Source organism: Oryx dammah, unplaced genomic scaffold (assembly GCF_014754425.2).
Source record: "Oryx dammah isolate SB20612 unplaced genomic scaffold, SCBI_Odam_1.1 HiC_scaffold_25, whole genome shotgun sequence".
Classification (NCBI taxonomy): Eukaryota; Metazoa; Chordata; class Mammalia; order Artiodactyla; family Bovidae; genus Oryx; species Oryx dammah.
This window is the reverse complement of record NW_024070209.1, coordinates 36,000,126-36,017,368: the sequence shown is the minus strand read 5'-3', so window position 1 is coordinate 36,017,368 and position 17,243 is coordinate 36,000,126. Positions and strand designations below refer to the sequence as shown.

The 17,243-nt window shown below is 40.6% G+C and overlaps 1 protein-coding gene across 1 annotated transcript in view; it reads left to right on the top strand.

The window, feature by feature from the left end:
• Positions 1–8,449: 8,449 nt before the first annotated feature.
• Positions 8,450–17,243, top strand: part of PSME4 (proteasome activator subunit 4) — a 96,151-nt gene continuing 87,357 nt past the window's right edge. Inside the window, exon 1 of the mRNA XM_040224830.1 lies at positions 8,450–8,706. Coding sequence (XP_040080764.1) covers positions 8,465–8,706 — 242 coding nt within the window. The 5' untranslated portion in view covers positions 8,450–8,464. The remainder of the gene's footprint in view (positions 8,707–17,243) is intronic.

The following is a 17,243-nucleotide window of genomic DNA, read 5'->3' as shown; positions in this document are numbered from 1 at the left end:
TATGGATGCTGAAACAAAGAAGAAAGGAAAGCCAGAGTGATAAGTGTATGAGTTAACCCTGCATCAACTTTGGGGTAGTTATTTGATCTGGAAACAGCAAGTGAATTGGGCTTTAATATCCACTCAAGGATAGAAGTTAAAGTCTTGAACATAAGGGAGCTGGAAGTGAAATAAGGCATAAAAACAGAACTCTCCATAATGTTGAATTCCCAGGCCTGTAACTTGCATAGGATAGAAATACAAGTTAATACTAGCTGGAAAATGAACATAAATATTGATTAGTACAGATCTATGATACTTCTGTGCATCTGGTACAAGCAAACAAAAAATCACTCTGGGTCACCTGAGACTCCCACTGTGAGGGGTCGGGGGAGGAAAGGGGACAAGCCATTTGAAGATGATCTCACAATATAAAAAGTTATAAAACACAAGTAAATGAGCCATCATGAACAAAAGTCAACAAACACACAACACGTTATTATTAGAAATAATAGAAGGAATGTCTCAATAAGATGGCTCAGTGGTAAAGAATCTGCCTGCAATGCAGGAGACACATATTTGATCCCTAGGTTAGCAAGATCCCCTGGAGGAGGATATGGCAACCTACTCCAGTATTCTTGCCTGGGAAACCCCCTGGACAGAGGAGACTGGTGGGTTACAGCCCAAAGGTTGCAATGAGTTGGACACGACTGGGCATGGAAAATTATTAAATTAAGTATGTCTAAAATGGTTAAAGTAGTCAGTAGGTAAAGTTGCTCAGTCGTGTCTGACTCTTTGCAGTCCCACAGACTGTAGCCTACCAGGCTCCTCCATCCATGGAATTTTCCAGGCAAGAGTATTGGAGTGGTTGCCATTTCCTTCCCCAGGGGATCTTCCTGACCCAGGGACTGAACCCAGGTCTCCTGCATTGCAAGCAGATGCTTTACTGTCTGAGCTACCAGGGAAGCTAGTCATTGGAACCATAAAGTAGTCCAAAGTAGTCATGGTTCCAAAGTAGTCATTAGAACCATAAAGAACAAAACTCAATGAAAAACAAAATAGGATACCTGAAAAAGAACTTGGTAGAAATTCCAAACTTTAAAATATAATCTTTGGAATTAGAAGGTCAATGGACATGTTAAACTGCAGATCAATACAAATGAACCAAGTCTGGGACTTCTCTGGTGGTCCAGTGGTTAAGAATCTGCTTTCCAAGGCAGGGAATACAGATTTGATCTCTTGTAACTAAGAGATAACTAAGATCCCATGTGTCTTGGCTCAACTAGACCCTGTACCACAACTACAGAGCCCATGCAAAGCAACTACTGAAGCCACCATGCTCTACAGCCTTTGCTCTGCAACAAGAGAAAAGAGAAGCCTGCTCACTGTAACCAGAAGCTTGTGCATCGCAATGAAGACCCAGCACAGCCAAAATAAAATAAATAATAAGAAACAAGTGAACTAAATTGTAAGAAGTATAAGTAATAGATATGATAAAGTTAAAGCTCAACATTCAGAAAACTAAGATCATCGCATCTGGTCCCATCACTTCATGGGAAATAGATGAGGAAACAGTGGAAACAGTGTCAGGCTTTATTTTGTGGGGCTCCAAAATCACTGCAGATGGTGACTGCAGCCATGAAATTAAAAGACGCTTACCCCTTGGAAGGAAAGTTATGACAAACCTAGATAGCATATTTAAAAGCAAAGATATTACTTTGCCAACAAAGGTCCATCTAGTTAAGGCTCTGGTTTTTCCGGTGGTCATGTATGGATGTGAGAGTTGGACTGTGAAGAAAGCTGAGCACTGAAGAATTGATGCTTTTGAACTATGGTGTTGGAGAAGACTCTTGAGAGTCCCTTGGACTGCAAAGAGATCCAACCAGTCCATCCTAACTAAAGGAGACCAGTCCTGGGTGTTCATTGAAGGACTGATGCTGAGGCTGAAACTCCAATACTTTGGCCACCTCATGCGAAGAGTTGACTCATTGGAAAAGACCCTGATGCTGGGAGGGATTGGGGGCAGGAGGAGAAGGGGATGACAGAGGATGAGATGGCTGGATGCCATCACTGACTTGATGCACATGAGTTTGGGTGAACTCTGGGAGTTGGTGATGGACAGGGAGGCCTGGCGTGCTGTGATTCATGCGTTCGCAAAGAGTCGGACATGACTGAGCAACTGAACTGAACTGAACTGAAAAGTTATCTGGAATGAGGTATAGAGACAAAGACTTGCAAAATATTGAGTAAGAAATTCAACACCAGAATAAGAAAGTACAACACAGGTCTAATGGAATTCTATCAGGAGAGAAGAGGAACAAAGTGATTGTGAAAATAACTGAAAAATTTGCATGACTGGTAAATCATAAGAATCTTTTACAAAACAAATCCATGGCAATATAAATTAAAACAAAAACAAAAACAAAAACAAAACTACAGCTAGCTCCATTGTAGTGAAATGGCAAAATGTCCAAGAAACAGAACAACTAAAATAATCAAGGGAAAATTCATTCTGTTAGCTGTGATTGCCTTCTTATTAAAAGTTGAGTTCTAAATATACTCTAGTTTAATTGGTAAAATGGGTACTATGGCTGGATGAGAGGGTTTTTGGTTGAAAAATTAAAAACTTAAAAATCATATAGGAACTAGGGGGAAAAAACTCATCATTTCTCAAATCTAATAATCTTGTGACTTTAATAACTGTTGCATGATAGGAGTTTAGATATTTGAATAGTCTCTCTAATAGAATTCAAATATTTCTAAATACTATGCTCTGACAACAAAGATTCATCTATTAATACCTGTCAAAATACCCCTGCCCCTGGTCCCAAATACATCATATACAGAAAAATCCAAGGCAGGAGAAGGCATGAAACTAACAACCTGTCATTTTTGTTCACTAATAAGTGGTTGGTCATGTAGTGGGCCAGCAAGTACATCCATGTCATAAATATGTGATGATAATTATCCCTGCCAAATCCTCCAGTTTGAGGGGAAGCCTCTCTCTTTAGAACGTTTTTCATGAAGGGCTACTGCACTTTGAGGTCTTCCAAGAAAAGTGATCACAGTCTGTTTCCTAGAGGAGTCTGATAAGAAGTCAGAGTCTCCCTCTGTGGAAGGTCTGGATGAAAGCATACTGAGTTGTTATCCTGTGGCAGAGTATCCTGAGCTCTATGAGATAAAAAATGCTTGGGAGTTGGTCTAAGAAGAGAAAATTAACTCCAGACTTTGCATACCATCTCTAATGATGAGTAGCCTTGGTCTTCTGGAGAAACTTAGGGTCTCCTACCCTTCTCACCTGAAGGGGTCTGAATGGTGTTTTCTATTAAACTTCACATATAATAACAGGGACTTCATATTTTTTTGCTCCAATAATTATTTTGATCTTTCCAGTTCAGACATCCATTCCCAGGGAAGCTGAGATCACCTGGAACCGCTGCTTCACCTCTTCTCTCTTCTCAGACTTCAACCAATGTAGATGTTAACTATTCTCTTTCAAATATTCTCAACTCCAAGATCTCTTCTTATTCAATGAGATAAAGAGGATAAAGCACAGGCTGAGGGAAGTGCTCAAGAAATGACAGCTAAAACCACTACCATTACTACCGCTAACGTATATAACCTCTTGCTTGTCATTCGATCATATCAGCCTGTATAGCACATAATCCTGGCTATGAAACATTATTGTAGAAGTAATAAGTCACTAATGGAGTCACTAGGTAGTGCAGTCAGATAATGGTAAATTCATGCTTCCAGCCTTAAGTGCCAAGCAAATCTGTTTCTTTAGTCAATTTTCTGAATTGTAAGATGACTCCAAACTCTTTTCCCATCTCCTCAAATCTCCTATCCACCACTTCCTCCCATCACTGTCATTCTCTTGCTTCACCAAAAATAAAAATAAAGAGAAACCACCAGAAAGACCCCCAACTTCCAGGCACCAAATTTGCAAACCCCTCTGCTTTTGCACCTGTTTTCCCCTGCTTTCCTCCTCTGCCAACAGGAGAGGATGGTTTACTGCTAAAGGCCAGTGAACCCATGCTCTCTCCCACTCTGTGCATCTCACCCACATATTTTCAATCTCTCTCTCCACTGGTACCTTCTCATCAATATTTCAAAACAGTCCACTTTCAAAAATTCTTTCATTCCATCTACCTTATTTTTCTCTTGTTCTTCCCACCCAAACTATCAAAAAATGTTGTTCACCTTGGCTGTCTTTATTTACTTCCCATACATCCTTTATCATTGCAAACTGTTTTCCATTCCTACATTCCACTGAAACTGTTCTTATCTGCTTTATCAATAACTCCAATAAGCCATTCTCTGATCTTATTTAACCTCCCAGCAAACTTTGCTATTATTAACCAATTCCTCTATCTGAAACAGTTTTTTAAAAAGCTCACTTTCCTAGAACACCTACCTCTCAGACTGTTACTTGTGAGTATTCTTTGTAGTCACTCTCCTCTCTTCAGTTCAGTTCAGTTCAGTCGCTCAGTCGTGTCCGACTCTTTGCGACCCCATGAATCACAGCACGCCAGGCCTCCCTGTCCATCACCATCTCCCAGAGTTCACTCAGTCGCGTCCATCGAGTCAGTGATGCCATCCAGCCATCTCATCCTCTGTCATCCCCTTCTCCTCCAGCCCCCAATCCCTCCCAGCATCAGAGTCTTCTCCAATGAGTCAACTCTTCACATGAGGTGGCCAAAGTACTGGAGTTTCAGCTTTAGCATCATTCCTTCCAAAGAAATCCCCAGGTTGATCTCCTTTAGAATGGACTGGTTGGATCTCCTTGCAGTCCAAGGGACTCTCAAGAATCTTCTCCAACACCACAGTTCAAAAGCATCAATTCTTTGGCACTCAGCTTTCTTCACAGTCCAACTCTCACATCCATATATGACCACAGGAAAAACCATAACCTTGACTAGACGGACCTTAGTCGGCAAAGTAACGTCTCTGCTTTTGAATATGCTATCTAAGTTGGTCATAACTTTTCTTCCAAGGAGTAAGCGTCTTTCAATTTCGTGGCTGCAATCACCATCTGCAGTGATTTTGGAGCCCAAAAAAATAAAGTCTGACACTGTTTCCACTGTTTCCCCATCTATTTCCCATGAAGTGATGGGACCAGATGCCATGATCTTTGTTTTCTGAAAGTTGAGCTTTAAGCCAACTTTTTCACTCTCCTCTTTCACTTTCATCAAGAGGCTTTTTAGATCCTCTTCAATTTCTGCCATAAGGGTGGTGTCATCTGCATATCTGAGGTGATTGATATTTCTCCCAGCAATCTTGATTCCAGCTTGTGTTTCTTCCAGTCCAGCGTTTCTCATGATGTACTCTGCATAGAAGTTAAATAAGCAGGGTGACAATATACAGCCTTGACGTACTCCTTTTCCTGTTTGGAACCAGTCTGTTGTTCCATGTCCAGTTCTAACTGTTGCTTCCTGACCTGCATATAGGTTTCTCAAGAGGCAGGTTAGGTGGTCTGGTATTCCCATCTCTTCCAGAATTTTCCAGTTTATTGTGATCCACACAGTCAAAGGCTTTGGCATAGTCAATAAAGCAGAAATAGATGTTTTTCTCGAACTCTTGCTTTTTCCATGATCCAGTGGATGTTGGCAATTTGATCTCTGGTTCCTCTGCCTTTTCTAAAACCAGCTTGAACATCAGGGAGTTCACGGTTCACGTATTGCTAAAGCCTGGCTTGGAGGATTTTGAGCATTACTTTACTAGCATGTGAGATGAGTGCAATTGTGCGGTAGTTTGAGCATTCTTTGGCATTGGCTTTCTTTGGGATTGGAATGAAAACTGACCTTTTCCAGTCCTGTGGCCACTGCTGAGGTTTCCAAATTTGCTGGCATATTGAGTGCAGCACTTTCACAGCATCATCTTTCAGTATTTGAAACAGCTCAACTGGAATTCCATCATTTCCACTAGCTTTGTTCGTAGTGATGCTTTCTAAGGCCCACTTGACTTCACATTCCAGGATGTCTGGCTCTAGATGAGTGATCACACCATCGTGATTATCCGGGTCGTGAAGATCCTTTTTGTACAGTTCATCTGTGTATTCTTGCCATCTCTTCTTATCTTCTGCTTCTGTTAGGTCCATACCATTTCTGTCCTTTATCAAGCCCATCTTTGCATGAAATGTTCCTTTGGTATCTCTAATTTTCTTGAAGAGATCTCTAGTCTTTCCCATTCTGTTGTTTTCCTCTATTTCTTTGCACTGATCGCTGAAGAAGGCTTTCTTATCTCTTCTTGCTAGTCTTTGGAACTCTGCATTCAGATGCTTATATCTTTTCTCCTTGGCTTTTCGCTTCTCTTCTTTTCACAGCTATTTGTAAGGCTTCCCCAGACAGCCATTTTGCTTTTTTGCATTTCTTTTCCATGGGGATGGTCTTGATCCCTGTCTCCTGTACAATGTCACAAACCTCATTCCATAGTTCATCAGGCACTCTATCAGATCTAGGCCCTTAAATCTATCCATCTCTAAACATGGAGTTCCTTAAGACTGTGGTCAAAGGCTCTATTCTATTCATATATTAAATTAATTAAACAAGGAGGGCAATAGACCAAGGTGTTTCTAATGCCTTGGTGGGCTATGTAAGCAAACCAAAGTCTAAGTGTGTAAATGCCTCAAGATTATGAAATCTAAACACTAAAGACAATCAAAGATAGCTAACTAGGCTTTCAGCTGTAGCCAATCAAATAATTTCCTTCCTTTGCTTCTGCAATTTATACGTCATTCCCTGGCTTCTGTCTGTGCTCCAGGTTTGGTGTTGCCCAATTCTAACCAATTTTTGCTCATGTAAACCCTTAAATTTTTTTACTATGCCTCTGTTTATCTTTTAACAATACTCTCTATATCATTCCCTCCAATTCACCTATATGCTATATCCCCTTTTAGATGACCGTTCTGATTCATACATGAAAATATTTTCCCATTCCTTAGGCATTCTGCCTCCATTGATGTTTTTGCTGTGCTTTATATCTGTTTCCCAAGCCAAAAATCTGACACCGTCCTGACTTTTTCCCTGTTTCACTCTTCATATCCTATCAACTACGAAACTCAGGCCATTCTTGCTGAAATAGTTCTTGAATCATTTCAACCAACATGCAGCCCACCATTATGTCACATCTCCTTATGGGATCTGCCAGTTTCCAACCCTGTCTGTTCTAATCCATCTCTGCACAAAATCAGAGGGATTCTTCAGAAATGTAAATTTTACCATACCACTCTTAATGCTTAAAAAATTTCAGCTTCTTGTTGCCTTTAAGATAAAGCTCTATAAACTCCTTAGCATGTCCTTTGAAGTCTCATTCTTCACTCCCCTCTCTGCAAACAATCTTTATTTTGAACTTTGAATTCCTAGAATGCAAGGTTGCAGTCTGAGCTGCTTCCTCAGCTTTTTTTTTTAAATTGCTTATTTAATCAAACTATAATTGCTTTGTATAATTGTGTTCGTTTCTGCCAAACAGCAACATGAATCAGCCATAGGTATATGTCCCTTCCCTCTTGAACGCTGTTTTTTCTTCTAATAAATTTTGCACTCAATCCTTAACCTCAACTTTAGGTATCATTTCTAGAACTACCTGACACCCCGTTCTGTCTGAAGTCCTCTTTAGATGGTCTCAAGATATCAGATACTTATCTAGCAATTAAGAGCAGTTCTGTTTTGTAATTGCTTAGTCAACAGCTCCACGTTACTGTAAAGTCCTTGGAAGGCAGAAACCAGGTGTTCTGAAACTTTGCACCTCAAGGGCCTAAAAGGACTGTCTGACACACAGTAGTGGTTCAATTAATGTTTGTTGAATATTTATTGAATTCCTTTCTCTGAAACAAAGGAGGCCAGAAGAACGCCAGAAAGACGTGAGTTTAGAGGGGACAGGGTAAAAAATCTTTAAGCAACAAGTGGGATGTACCTAGGTTTTTCCATAAACGGCGTGGGGCACTACGTCGTCTGTTTGCCTCGACCGAGGCCACGGCGACTTAGGGCGCGCGACCCCACGCAAGGAAGGACAATAGCTTGGAACTCAGCCTCGTGTTTCCGGTGGGACAGCCTCGCGCTCGGCCGGTAAGACCTGGGGTTGGGGGCTCCGAGCCCGGCCCACGGCGAGGAAGGCGCGGCACTCAGGGCTCCCGCCGCCACCGTCGCCGCCGCCGCCCCCTCCTCTCTCGCCGTCGCCCCGCCCCGCCCCGCCCCGCCCCGGAAGTGACTTGAGGCCCATCCGGAACCTCCGGGCCGGGTGGTGCAGCGTCACCAGCCGAGCCGGTGCGGGGCGGGCGGAGCGGCCGCTGCAGCCGCCAACGAACCCGGGACCGCGCGGGGACAGCAGCGAGCCGGCCAGGGGAGGGGGCCCAGCGATCGGGCCGAGGGCGACGGGCCGCCGGCGGCCGTAGGGCGACGACGACGCGGAGGAGGCGGAGCCCGGAGAGGGGTGGGGGCCGGGGAGGGATAGGGTGGGAGGGGGTTAGGGGGCTGTTCCTGGTCTCATGGAGCCGGCCGAACGGGCGGGCGGCAGGGATCCCCTGGAGCCGGGCGGGCGCCCGGGTCCGGACCCCCAAGGCTTCGTCCCGCAGAAGGAGATCGTCTACAACAAGCTGCTGCCCTACGCCGAGCGGCTGGACGCCGAGTCCGACTTGCAGCTGGCCCAGATCAAAAGCAACCTGGGCCGGGCGGTGCAGCTCCAAGAGCTGTGGCCTGGGGGCCTCTTCTGGACCAGGAAACTCTCCACGTAAGTGTGCCAGGGCTTGCAGGATGGGCCGGAGGCAAAGGCTCGATGTGAGGGCGTCCGCGGTCGGGGGGAGGCTCTTTGTCCGCCGCGGACCTCTGGACCACCCCCCCTCCCCGACTCTGCCTCGGTTCGAGAGGATCATTTCGGTGCAGTAAGCCCCAGGGTCGCGACTCGAGCTTCCCTGCCGCTTTCCCACGGGATCTCCCCGGTCTTCACCAGCCCGCTACGTCTTTCGCAGGTGCTTCTCCCCAAGGTTTCGGGTCGTTGCCTTCCGATATTCGGAGCCCCAGGGAGCCGGAAGGCCACTGGACCCCCAGGAAAAGAGATGGGCGGTCCCCCTAGGGTTCTTCTTGAACCTTTGCGGGTGACGGGAGGGAGCAGAGGATTCGGGCGAACAACTCTTGACTTTTCCTGGTGTTGCCTCCGGTTCTTTCTTCCCCTACGTTTCCCTGCCTCTTCCTATCTCTCAATTCGTGTCTGGTAACTTTCTGAATGGGAAGGAGGCCGTAGGGAACTTGTAGGTTCTGCTTTTGGGGGCTTTCTCAGGCTTTGTGGGTTTGCTTGAAAAGATTGATTTAAAATCAGCCCTCAGCGCGTTCTCGGGCCGTGTACCAGACGTTGATGTTGAGAATGCCGAGTCTGAGAACCTCGGGAAAAGTGTGTTACTCCTGTGTGACATTTCCTTTGGAAATGTGCGATACTAAGGAAAATAGAGAAGAGAGCTGTCAGGTTGTCCTGGGCGTTATTAGTATCGGGCTTATGTTAGTTTATGAGCTGTTCAGATGAATATAGATTACTTAAATCAGTTTCAGTTCTTTGGGCGGGGGCGGGGGCGGGGGGGGGGGGTGCATAACCTGGCTGTAAACAGAGTAAAATACAATTGGGGGAAAGGTTAGAGACTTTATTTGCTAGGTGGGCATCTTCACTGTGTCAGAACTTTTTTAAAAGAGAATTTTGCTGTATCTTGTTTGGTTAACGTACGTAAAATCCAGTAACATTATATGTTCACGCTTGTGGGTATGGATGGGTGAACACACAAGACATAAGTCACTTATCCACTGTTTACCCAAATCTGCTGAGTGAACTGGGTGATGACTCAGGGTTTTGTAATGCAATAGTCTTCTGTACATTTCCTCACAGGATGATTCTTATCGACCAATTATTAGGGAGCCTCTGACAAATTTCTCATTCCTAAATGGCTGTGGTGGTGGGAATAATTACTTTTTAAATTAAGGAGCAAAACTAAAACAGTTAGTTTGCCCTTTTCAAAGAGTGACCATAAAATGTCAAGGTTAACAACTCTTCTCTTGATTAGAGTGTAAAGTTTGTGGTAGGGAGAAGAACCACTTTTAGTCACAACAGAAGAATGTTTTATAAATGATTAAAACTCATAGTTTTTTTTCAAGTGAGTTTCCTAGGTTTTTGCATTACTTGGGCACTTGTAAAAATAAAGTTATTTTGTCAGTTCCAGTAATTCCTCATTTTAATCACTTAGATTAGGTTTTTCAGAGAATAACCATTTTTGGGACACAAACAGCTCCTTTAGAATCAGGATGTAAAAATATACCAGTGTGTGAATTTGTATCAGGTTTGGATATATTGAGAATCTCCACAGGCATAGTTAAGCACTTTTTTCTGACATTTTTATTGTTACTAAGCTTGGCAAATTAACGCCAGGATATTTATTGTTTTGGGCTTGTTAGGAATCTTTACCTGGAAAGGGCTAAAAATAAAGTGGAGAACAGTCCTTGGTGTTTAGGGTAAGATTGCAGTTATATGGCTTAATAACCTGCAAACCTCAAACCATTTATCTCTTAATTAACCAGGAAGAAAAGCTATTAGATAGAATTTTATTTTGGAACGTTTAAATTCTTCAAGCTGATTCTTGGGATTGCGCTATGACATTTTGAACTTGGTGGGGCATGTTGTAATCTTGGGTGTATTTTTTTCTCCCAAGTCATGTTAAGGTGACCTGCTTATAGTTGTGCTTGTTTTTTAAGCCTTGTGTGTGTTGCACAAGTTTACATCTACATGAGGCCAAAACATGTGATGATAGCTGGCCGTTGCCTTAGTAGTGACCATACGTAGTACTTTGTAGAAAAATGGAAAGTAGTAATGAAAATAAAATCTAATTTCTCCCACTAGCTCTGTGATTGTGGGCAAATTATTTTAATCATGTGTGTCAGGATGCGTTTGAGAGAAGTGAGGGAGATGGACTAAATAATTCCTGAGAAACATTCCTGCTCTGGTATGATTTTTTTTTTTTTTTTTAATCCTGTAAAGCCTAAAATAAGCCGGTGTGTATCTTTCTACAAGGACTGTTGGAGCAGTTTGTAAAGTACTGGAAATAGTTGTCCAGATCAAGTGCATTCCCAAAGAAGCCCAGAATGTAAATACTGTTCAGGGATACTGAGATTGGATCCCTGACCAGTACATCCCCAATCTGGGTGTTGCAGGACTGGGTAGAGTTCTCCTTCAGGAGATACTCAGACTCTCTCCAATTTTTTTTTTAAACTTTCTGTTTTATTTTGATGGCTATAATTACATTTCAATCCTTCTTAAGTCTTGCAGGTCTGTTTAGCAGTTCTCTGTGAAGAAAAGTTATTTCTGTGTATTGTAGAAATTGTCCTCATGTTATAATTCAAGGTCTCTTGTCCAGACAGCTTAAAGTATTAGTACTGCCTGTTGAGGACAGATTGTGTGACGTAATACATCAGGGGACTAGTTTTTAAGAAGCAAGGAAACAAATTAGAGAAAAGAGGTACAAACTAATGGTCTTTGGAACACAGCTGTCAAGACACCTCCTGGACACTCAGTGAAAGATATCTGTAAATTGGTTTGGCCCATGTGGAGAATGAAAGGAGCTGAAGAAAGGTAATTTTGAAGTTTGCTTTTTCTTCCTTGTCCTCTTGGACTTTTCCTGAGAGGCAGTGAAATCTAGGCAAAAGAGGTTTATCTGTACCTGGCTTTGCTGCTGTTGCTGTCTTGGTCTTGCTTATCCTTTCTGAGCTTTAGAGTCCTCTTCTGGAGAGTGGTAGTGTAGACTAGAAATGGTTTTTCAAGCCTAAAACTTAGCAGCAGACCCTTTCATAAAAGCAAAATATTAAACACAAATTTTTATCATTTCTTTTGTGTTCCTTATTTTTAACTAGAATGTTTATTTTAGCAGAATATGTGAATTTGGAGTATTATGGAACAAATTTAGATGCTTTGTTTCAGTGGAAATGTTACAATTTTCTGCTGTTTTATAATGAAATGATTGTATTACACTGAGAATCATTTCATTTGCTAATTAAACTGTAGTTCCCATGGTTAATTATTATTAAGAATATTATGTGGCCTTACTAGATAGGAATTGGATTAAACTGAATTGTGTATTTAATAAGATTATATAACCACTGGGAACTTGTTTAGTCAAGATATACATTATCAAATATATTAACCTCCTCTTCTGGAAAGTAATTCGTGACCCTAGGAACACCCAAATTCACATCCTCTCTCTGTTGGAGAAGAAAGAAGAAAATGCTAAATTTCAATTGTTTATTAATATGATGTACTTAACAGAATATCTAATATTTGAGTAATGAAATTGTGAAGTACACAATAAAGATAAGCTTTTTATTTGTAAAAGAATCTTGAAATCTTGGCAAATTGCCGTATTCGTCAGTGAGAACCAGTTAGAGAAAGTGATAGAAAAAAGTTTGTGTTTGTTATTAAATGGCCACACTCAAAACAGGACCCTAAATTTTGTAGTGAGATTTTTCAGTTGATTGTTCATAGGGAAAAACAAATTTTTGAGTTGATTGTTCATAGGGAAAAACAAAATAAATGAATTAATTGATTTTGGAGACAAGAATTTTTCTGCTAAAGTTGTATGATGAGTTATCTTTCATGTTTTTGTTTTGTTTTAAACTAACATACTATTCTTTAGAGCAGATTTAGGTTCAGAGCAAAATTGAGCAGAAAGTGCCGAGTTCTCGTATACCCCCTGTCCCTACATGGGCATAAGTTTGATTTTTCATAGCAATGTCAAACATCAATTTTTAAAAATATTTGAGGCCCTTCCCATTTTCCAGGGATTTTTCTTTTAAAATGTCTTGTCAGTTTTCTTTTCACTAGCTAACTGGCTGCTTCTTCCAGAGTCTCATTTGTCATTGACAGATTCTTTACTTTTAAAGATAGAGTGAAACATTCTGTTTTATTAGATTACATGTATATTGAACTTGGCCTGTTAAGATTTAAAAAAACTATCACCAGTAGAGATTAAATAGCTTGCTAAAGTCACATTTTGCCAAGTAAGTGGCAAAATCCCATTAAAATTTTTTAAATTAATTAATTTATTTTAATTGGAGGCTAATTACTTTACAGTATTGTGGTGGTTTTTATAATACATTGACGTGAATCAGCCACGGGTGTACATGTGCCCCCCATCCCTCCCAACCTTCTGGGTTGTCCCAGTGCACCGACTTTGAGTGCCCTGTTTCATGCATCGAACTTGGACTGCTGATCTACTTCACATATGGTAATATACAAGTTTCAATGCTGTTCTCTCAAATCATCCCACCCTTGCCTTCTCCCACAGAGTCCAAAAGTCTGTTCCTTACATCTGTGTCTCTTGCTGTCTTGCATATAGAGTCATTGTTACCGTCTTTCTAAATTCCATATTATATGCGTTAATATACTGTATTGGTGTTTTTCTTTCTGACTTACTTCACTCTGTATCATAGGCTCCAGTTTCATCCACCTCATTAGAACTGATTCAAAGGCGTTCTTTTTAGTAGCTGAGTAATATTCCACTGTGTATATGTACCGCAACTTTCTTATCCACTCGTCTGCCAGTGGACATCTAGGTTGCTTCCATGTCCTAGCTATTGTAAACAGTGCTGCGATGAACATTGGAGTACTTGTTTGTTTCAGTTTTGACTTCCTCGGTGTGTATGCCCAGCAGTGGGATTGCTGGGTCATATGGCAGTTCTGTTTCCAGTTTTTTAAGGAATCTCCACACTGTTCTCCATAGTGGCTGTACTAGTTTGCATTCCCACCAACAGTGTAAGAGGGTTCCTTTTTCTCCACACCCTCTTCAGCATTTATTGTTTGTAGAATTTTTGATAGCAGCCATTCTGGCCAGGATGAGATGGTACCTTATTGTGGTTTTGATTTGCATTTCTCTGATAATGAGTGATGTTGAGCATCTTTTCAAGTTTTTGTTAGCCTTCTTTGGAGAAATGTCTGTTTAGTTCTTTGGCCTTTTTTTGATTGGGTTGTTCATTTTTCTGGTATTGAGCTGCATGAGCTGCTTGTATATTTTTGAGATTAATTCTTTGTCAGTTGTTCGATTGCTATTATTTTCTCCCACTCTGAAGGCTGTCTTTTCACCTTGCTTATAGTTTACTTCATTGTGCAAAAGGTTTTAAGTTTAATTAGGTCCCATTTGTTTATTTTTGCTTTTATTTCCATAGAGGGTCATAGAAGATCTTGCTATGATTTATGTCAGAGAGTGTTTTGCCTATATTTTTCTCTAGGAGTTTTATAGTTTCTAGTCTCACATTTAGATCTTTAATCCATTTTGAGATTATTTTTGTGTATGGTGTTAGAAAGTATTCTAGTTTCATTTGTTTACAAGTGTTTGACCAGTTTTCCCAGCACCACTTGTTAAAGAGATTGCCATTTCTCCATTGTATATTTTTGGCTCCTTTGTCATTGACAGATTCTGATGTGAATAGAACTTTTTTCTTTAAGTATTTTTTATTATGGAAAAATGCCAAACATATACAAGAGAGGAAAGAATAATATAATGAACCTGGGTGTACCCATCACCCATGTTCAGCAGTTATCAACTCAGGGCCCATCATGTTCCTCTTACCACCACACCCTTAAACCTTTTTTTTTTTTGGAAGCATATTCTTCATTCATAAATATTTCTGGTATATATATCTTTAAGGGAGAAGGAATGAAACAAAAAATCAATACTCATGTCATTATCAAACTTTAAAAAAAAGTAACAATTTATGTTGATCAGCCTCATGAAGTTGATTTGACTTTTTTGCAGAATTTGTGATTTTACTCTTTAGTTTCCATTTCATTTGCATGGTTTTGTTTAAGGTTTACTGTAAACAGACCTCATGGACAGAGAGAAAAGAAATAGTTCATTCGTGAATGTTTTCATATTGTAATATCTTTCTTTCCCCCTCAACTTTGAAGACATAGAATCAATCCTGGGGTAACAAAGTCTGTGTTGAATTATCTCTTCTTTTGCTTTTGGCTGTACTGTGAGGTTCAATACATTAATACACAGCCTGATGCAAAGTAGTAGAGGCAGGAGTCTGAGCAGATTATTTTGTGAGTGCCTTGTATGGGCTGGGCACTGTTTTTGACAATGGGGTTATATCAGTGAAAGAATTTTGCCCTCCAGGGGAGTTCCAGAGTGTTCTTTTTCTCTTAGTGCACATTTTTGTTCATTTAGAACAGAGCAAGCAAGGTATAACTCCATCAAAAAATTGGAAGGTGAAGAAAATATGAACGCTAAGCGTATTACTTAAAAATTCACACTCTTGACAAGTATGTTTTTCATGCCCTTCATTGAGACACTGAAAAAGGCAGTTAGAAAAAAATTAGTAAAACAGTACTATTTGTTTTCTTTTGAGAGCTGAATTTATTACTTAAAAACAATTTTTTCAAGTGCTCTTGGTGAAGTGTTTATTAAATGAAATTGTCTTGAAGTAAATGTTCTTAATTGAAGTGAAAGAGGCAAATTCCTAATGTTTTTTAAGGGGCAATTACTGGTGAATAAGTGCACAACTTCTAAACCTGTTGTTCTCATTGTAGAACCTAGAGATTCTCTTTTTGCTGTTAAATGCTACTCATTTCTAGTGAACCTCCCTCCCCAATTTTAAATATAAAATTCAAATCTGTGTTTCCCTCCAACCTTTGTGGAAAATTTAGACCTAAATCTCATGTGTACCACGTGAAAAGCAAGCTGAGAACATGATAATGAAAGCAGCATCTAGCAAACAACAACCAAAACCCTCTGCATTCATTGAGACTGGCCACTGGAGTGTTAAAAGCAGCACACACTATAAATATTCCCATTTGGAATCCTGAAGTTGGCTACTTCCATATTCGGCCTAGGCATTTCTTCCCTTTTAGTGTACTCTCTTGTGATTCCTTATTCATGCTTTAATGTTCTTTGTGTACCTACCTTCCCTCTACTGTGAGCTTTTTTGGGGTCAGAGTCTTTGATATTTACTTCTCCATCATTGCATCCCCAATGGCACCCCACTCCAGTACTCTTGCCTGGAAAATCCCAGCGACAGAGGAACCTGGTAGGCTGCAGTCCATGGGGTCACCAAGAGTCAGACACAACTGAGGGACTTCACTTTCACTTTTCACTTTCATGCATTGGAGAAGGAAATGGCAACCCACTCCAGTTTTCTTGCCTAGAGAATCCCAGGGATGGCGGAGCCTGGTGGGCTGCCATCTATGGGGTCGCACAGAGTTGGACACGACTAAAATGACTTAGCAGCAGCAGCAGCATTGCACCCCCGGCATATAGGATAGCATATATACATTCATAGGTACTCAGTAATGTTAGAATTAACTGTTTCATTGTCAACTAAAACATTCTGCAGTTTCTAATGAATTATTACTTTGACAGTCAAAAGGGAGAAAAATGAATTTGGGGTGAGATCTATTTTAATATTGGGTTCAAAAGAAAGTATATGTTTAACCAAAGAAGTGGAGGGAAGGAGCATCTTGGTTGAGGAAGAGAATGGTGTAACCTAAAGAGAGAGGGAGGGTAAAGGGAATGGATTTTAACAGTTATTTACAGAAGAGAGCAGATTGTATCAGTTGCATCAGGGAGTTTGAAATCCTCATTTAAAAATAAAGCTATCATCATTATTGTTAAATATTTAGTGTTTAAAAATTTAGAGTATTGTTACTACAATTTTTTGGTAGATGAACCGTAAAATTTTGGTAGTGGTCATTACCTTTTTATGCTAATTTGGCTTTAAAAATAATAATAATACCTAGATCCTAAATTTTAGAGTTAAGAAAATGTAATAAAGGCCTTTTCCCTTTCTAAGAAAAAAACTTAACACCATTGCAGCTGTGAAATGGATGTGAAAATAGTATTTTAGTTCAAGTAAGTTGGAAATTGCTTAAGAATTATTAAAAATGCTTTATAATCTTGTAATGGTAGGCAGCTTAAATAGAATATGTTAGTAATCTTTGGGTTGTTAAGTGTGGGTGTTTCATTTCATTTTCTGACAGTTCTCTTTTTTCCTTTCTACTTAATTTTTTTAGTTGAAGTATAGTTGATTTTCGATATATCTTACAGGTATACAAGATGATTCACAATTTTTAAAGACTGTACTCCATTTATGAAGTGAAAGTCACTCAGTCGAGTCCAACCCTTTGCGACCCCTTGGACTATACAGTCCATGGAATTCTCCAGGTCAGAATACTGGAGTGGATAGCCTTGCCCTTTTCCAAGGGATCTTCCCAACCCAGGGATCGAACCCAGGTCTCCTGCATTG